The 6000-nt window shown below is 43.5% G+C and overlaps 1 protein-coding gene across 16 annotated transcripts in view; it reads right to left on the bottom strand.

The window, feature by feature from the left end:
- The window catches only part of MAP4 (microtubule associated protein 4), a 142446-nt gene that overhangs the window by 51658 nt on the left and 84788 nt on the right, over positions 1 to 6000 (bottom strand). For all 16 annotated transcript variants that reach the window (XM_060204766.1, XM_060204771.1, XM_060204774.1 and 13 more), the window contains 3 exons: positions 3301 to 3435; positions 1372 to 2457; positions 568 to 690 (listed from right to left, as the gene is read on the bottom strand). In XM_060204766.1, the coding sequence (XP_060060749.1) occupies positions 568 to 690; positions 1372 to 2457; positions 3301 to 3435 (1344 nt within the window). The remainder of the gene's footprint in view (positions 1 to 567; positions 691 to 1371; positions 2458 to 3300; positions 3436 to 6000) is intronic.

Genomic DNA, 6000 nt, shown 5'->3' with positions numbered 1-6000 from the left:
TACGACAACAACAAAAAACAAGGGCAACAAAAGGGAAAATAAATAAATATACAAAAAAAAAGACAGCGTAATAGTTATGCTTGGCACACTGAGGCCCCAGGTTTAATCGCTGAAGCCAGTAGAAGCTAGAACAAAGCATCCTCTGGTGAAAATAACTGAATAATAAACAGAACGTAAGACAAGCAATGGAAGCAGAGAGTTAAGTTCACCAACGTATGCAGATGCCTTTGGCCCAGGGTTAAAGGCCCAGGGTGGCTGAGTAGTTCAACTTTCAGTAGGAAAGTTTCTTCCTCAAATGCCTCTCAAAGACTTATGCACTAAGTGTCTGGGAACATCAAATGTGCCTAAGACCATGTAGAGCTGAAAAGATTAAAATTTAGATGTTGAAAATTGATTAAAAGATATGTAACAAGTGCATTGTTTGCCTAACAAAGAATCTCAAGGGGAGAAGTTTATCATTTGTAAATGATACTACTGATTACCGCCATCCAGCCAGGGAAAGTGTTCACCACCACCATTAATACATCGTGCCCTGCTCCAAAGAGTCATTTTCTTTTCCTGACTTACCTGAGTCCTCTGGAGAAAGTTTAGGAGGTTGGCTGCCGAATGGTTTCTCCTGCTCTACCTTCTCTAACACAAAGTCTTCATTTGTTGGTAAGTTGTACTTTTGGCCCGTGGCTGTGACTGGGTCTAAAAGTAATAGTAAAAACCACAGACATTTCAGAGACACAGTATTTCATGTTTTGTTTTTTTTCCCTACTTACTCACTTTTTGGAAACCGGAAGTAGAAACAGTTTTTGAAGAATAGATAAGCACCTAATAAGACAGCAGAGAAATGGAGTGGTAGAGAGAAGGTAAGTTGAGAAGGCCTTTTTTTAACGTGGGGAAAAAAAACAACAACAAATGTTTGTATGCTGGTGGGAAAAGTCCAACGAAAGGGGGGAAATAGTGCAAAGCAAGAAAGAAAGGTGAGGAGAAAATGACCAAGTAGGTAAAAGAAGATGGTTCTGAGTTTAAGAGGCAGAGATGGAGAATTAGGAGCAGGGAAAGTTAACAGGAGCAAGAGGGACAACAGAGTCAATGGGCACAGGGGCAAGGAGATAACTATGGCAGTGAGAAACTGTACATCAGCTCTTTTTATTGCTCCAATTCTAGAGAAGGAAAAAATCACAAGATCAAGGGAGAACAAGGGGAGAGAGGATACTAGAAGTTGGGGGAGAGTAAAGATCAGAAAAATTTGAGTGGGAATGTCTGTAGACTTTCAAAGTACAGTGTGGCTGTCTTTCATTTTACCCGGCATGTTATCTGGCCTTGACACTCTTGTGGAAAGTGCACCTGGTACAGAGAAAAACTCCAAGTGTAAGCCCATACCTGGTGACATCAGGACTGGAGATGCAGCTGGCTGTTCTTCATTCTGCATAGACTCCGACTGGGAACCCTCCCTGATTTCTTTCTGTGTCTGTGTAATTTCCATGTCCTTAACCGCAACTTGTAAGACTTCTGTTTCTGAAAGTGGTGACATATCCTTGGCTGGAGTCACACTGTTGGCCGTGGTGATATCTGATCTGGGAGACAGAGTCATATCTTTGCTCAGGAAAGTGTCTATTTCTTGGGGTGGAGTCACATCCTTGGCCAAGGTCACCTCTGGAGGAGGAACCACGTTCTTGACTGGGTCCACTTCTGTTTCTGGAAGGGGAGACATGTTTTTGGATGGGACTACCTCCATTTTGGGAGGCAGTGCAACTTCATTGGTCAAAGCCACCTTTGCTTCTAGGGGAAGTGTCATATCCCCAGTAAGGTCCACTTCTGTTTCTGAGGACAAAGTCATCTCTTCGGCTGAAGATATTTCTGGGGATGATGCAAAATTCTTATCCAGTGTTGCTTCTACTTTTGGTATTGATATTACTCCCTTGTCTGGGGCAATCTCTCTGTCTGTGGGCGGTATCATGCCCTCAAATGGAATTGAATCCATTTTTACAGGTGGTGTCCCTTCTGTTTCTTTGAATAATGTTATGTCCTTGGCTGGGGCTTCCTCTGTTTCAGTGGGCAGTACCATGTCCTTGGCAGAATACATATCTACTTCTGGGGGCAATGCAACATCTTGAACTACTGTCTCCTTTCCTTCAGTGGGTAGTACCATGTCTCTGACCAGAGCCGTGTTTGATTCCATAGATGATTCCATGTCCTTGAGTACCACATCTGACTGGGTCTCCTTTCCTTCAGTGGGTAGTACCATGTCTTTGACCAGAGCTATGTTTGATTCCATAGATGATTCCATGTCCTTGAGCACCACATCTGACTGGGTAGGTGGTTCCATAGTAGGTAGTATCATTTCTGTTTCTGTGACTGGTGCAGGGGTCACTTCTGTTTCAACAGAGTTCAGTTCCTTCATTACTTCCAAAGCTTCTGTTGGTGCCCTCTCACCTGCTGGTGCCACTCCTAGCTCCTCAATATGGTCTAAGGAAAATAATTTTGGAAATTGAGGGCCCATCACTGTCTGCTCTACATCTTAAAGTTCCTTTCTTAGAGCACAACATCACTGAATTTTGTGAGCATAACACCCTAAACATAATTTAGGAGCTGTCTAGTTAATACATTGACACTTCAAACATTTAGGAAAACAGGCTATTAGAGAAAAAAATAGTGGAAGAAAGGCAAGCTAACACACACACACACACACACACACACACACCCCTCATGACAAAGATACACAATTAAGTGCTATAAAGGGAACCTTTGAGACATCAAGGAAGAACAAGTGATCAGTGAGTTTGTGAAGCAGAAGAGTGTAGGACTTGCAGATATGATGATCTAGGTTTGAACCCTAGCATCACACACGCCAGTGATGCCTCATGAATAAATAAACATACCCTTAAAGGGAAGGAGGAGGAAAGAAGAAAAAATTGATAAATTGATATTATAAATCTGCATTGAATTAATAAAAATGGATTTTATTTTATGCTTTTAATTACCAGAGAACTGCTCAGCTCTGGCTTATGGTGATATAGGGGATTGAACCTGGGACTTCGGAGCCTCAGACATGACAGTCTCTTTACACAGCCATTATGCTATTTACCCCCACCCAGAAATGGATTTTCTTTATACACTAATCCAAAGTATAATATTTCAACTACAAGTTAATCCCTCCTGCTGTCTTATCAGCAACACAAATCTAAAAGCATTTCTGGTAGCTGTGCATTTTAAAATTCATATTGGTGTACACATCTAAAGTGTAACAATTTGTATTAAGTGTTGGTATTAGAACCATCAACTGATGAAGACGAGTCCTATTTCACTTACCTGTGCTGGGCTGCAGAAGTTGTGCCATGAACTCTGGGGAAGTGAAGGACTCTGAGTGAGGAGAAGCTGGGGCTTCTACAGACAGCCCCCGAGGCCCAACAGCTGGTGGAGCAAGTGTGCCACAGGTAAAGACATCTAATATTGAAACACAAGACACACAAAAGCTTTTTATTTTATTATTTACTTTTATTTTTTACCAGAGCACTGTTTCAGCTCTGGCTTATGGTGGTGCTGAGATTGAAACTGGGACCTTCAGTGACTCAAGCATGAAAGGCTTTTTTTCAAAATCTTTATTTATTTATTGGATAGACACAACCAGAAATGGAGAGAGAAGGGGGTGATAGAGAGGGAGAGAGATAGAGAGACACCTGCAGCCCTGCTTTACCACTCATGAAGCTTTCCCCCTGCAAGTAGGGACCAGGGACTCGAACTTGGGTCCTTGCGCACTGTAACGTGCACTCAACCAGGTGTGCCACCACCCGGCCCCCCAGGAAAGGTTTTTATGCATAGTCATTATGCTGTCTTCGAAGCCCTCAAAATTTTAAGACTTGATCAACAGTGGTGGAAAAGGGAGTCTAATACAGAAAAAAATGAGTTTTACATATTGCCAAAAGGACTGATGTAGAAACTATTGACATTTCTCAGATCTGGGCTAATTTTCCCCCCCTTTTTAAATTAGTGATTTAATATTGGTTTACAAAATTGTAAGATAAGAGGAGTACAATTCCTCACCATTAGAATTCTGTGTCCCCATTCCCTTCACTGGAAACTGCAGTGGTTCTCCCAAGGTCACAGATAAGGGTGCACTATTATTTCCCTCTGCAAGTGGGAATCAGGGGCTTGAATTCGGGTCCCTGAGTACTGTAATGTGTGCACTTAACCAGGTGCTCTACCACCTGGCTCTCTGTCCATTTTTATCTATGGTCCTGCCTCCTCCGGTGTGCTGGGGGCTGGACTCAAACCTGGTGACACGTGGCAAAATAGGTACTTGACCTAGTGAGCAATTTTGCACCACACTGTTCAGCTCAGCCTGATAGTACCTTTGGTGCCTCTAGTGTGAGAGTTGTGTTTTTTTTGCTTCCAGGGTTATCACTGGGGCTCAGTGCCTGCACTACACATCCACTGCTCCTGGAGGCTATTTTTCCCCTTTGTTGCCCTTGTTGTTTATCATATTCGTTGTTGTTACTGCTGTCATTGTTGGGTAGGACAGAGAGGGGGAGAGAAAGATAAGATACTTGCAGACCTACTTTGCTTGGGAAGCATCCCTGGCCCCCGCAGATGGGGGGGGGGGGCAGAGACTTGAACTGAGATCCTTTCATCAGTCCTTGCGCTCCGTGCCGTGTGCTACCGCCTGATGGCCCTTCTCTTTTTTTCTAAGTCACCTACACCTATTACTACTTCCAAATGTCTTTCCCCCCACCCCTCTGTGAGTCCTGAGAGAATTGGGTTTCAGAGCCCCCTAGTTCTCTTCTCCTAACATTTCTCCCCATCGGGGAATATGGACCAAAGTTCTTTTTGGGGGAGCAGAAGGTGGCAGGTCTGGCTTCTGTAATTGCTTCTCTGCTGAACATGGGTGTTGGCAGGTGGATCCACACCCCCTGCCTGTGTCTGTCTGTCCCTAGTGGGGCAGGGCTCTGGGGAGGGGAGGCTCCAGTGCACACTGGTGCAATCATCCGGCCAGAGTGTTAAGGATGGAATCATACTAGTATCTGCAACTTGGCGTCTGCATTGAATAATTTTTAAAAAAGATTTTATTAAACAGTGAGACAGAGGAAAAAAGAAACAGCATCACTCTAGCATATGCGATACTGGGACTGAACTCGGAGCCTCATGCTTGAGAGCCTGATCGATGCTTTATCCACTGCGCTGCTTCCTGAACCACTTAGGGCATGTGTAAGGCCCTGTAACTCCAAACAAACAAGAGAACTGACATATCAGAGAGAGGGTAGATAGGATTAGGACTATTGAAGAAGGATTTGGAAAGTCAGAGGAAACAGACTTCAAGAGTGAAACACATAGCATGCTTTTTTTAAGGCCTAAAAAATAAAAAATGAAATGATGAACGCACGAACAATAGAGGAGATATAATAAGAATCAATTTTAAAAAGAACCAGACTCTCTGGAGGGAGTCTATTAAAGGTGTTTAAGTGTGGAGTGAAATACAGAGGGAATAGAAAGGAAAAGAAAGATACTGTAAATAAGTCAATGCAACTAACCACAACTAGCTAGGGACCTCAAAGGAGAGAATTCAATGCCAAAATTGAAGTATCAGGAGATTAGATGAATAGCATCAAGGTCAACTCATTCGATATCCTTCTCCCTGGAGATGTTCAGTCCAAAGGTAAGCATAAATGAGATACTGGGCTGGCGGAAAAGCCACAACACATTTTTTCGTAAAAAGCACAGAAAATTATGTCCTGACTTTTCCAAAAGTGTAATGTATCATTAGGTACTAAAAATCACAAACACGGGAGTCGGGTGGTAGCACAGTGGGTTAAGCACACGTGGCGCAAAGTGCAAGGACCAGCATAAGGATCCCAGGTTTGAGCCCCCGGCTCCCCACCTGCAGGGGAGTCGCTTTACAAGCGGTGAAGCAGGTCTGCAGGTGTCTGTCTTTCTCTCCCCCTCTGTCTTCCGCTCCCCTCTCGATTTCTCTCTGTCCTATCCAACAATGACATCAATAACAACAATAATAACTAC

This window comes from Erinaceus europaeus, chromosome 12 (genome assembly GCF_950295315.1).
Source record: "Erinaceus europaeus chromosome 12, mEriEur2.1, whole genome shotgun sequence".
NCBI lineage: Eukaryota > Metazoa > Chordata > Mammalia > Eulipotyphla > Erinaceidae > Erinaceus > Erinaceus europaeus.
Note: the sequence above shows the minus strand (reverse complement) of the source record. Positions and strands in the feature narration are given on the sequence as shown.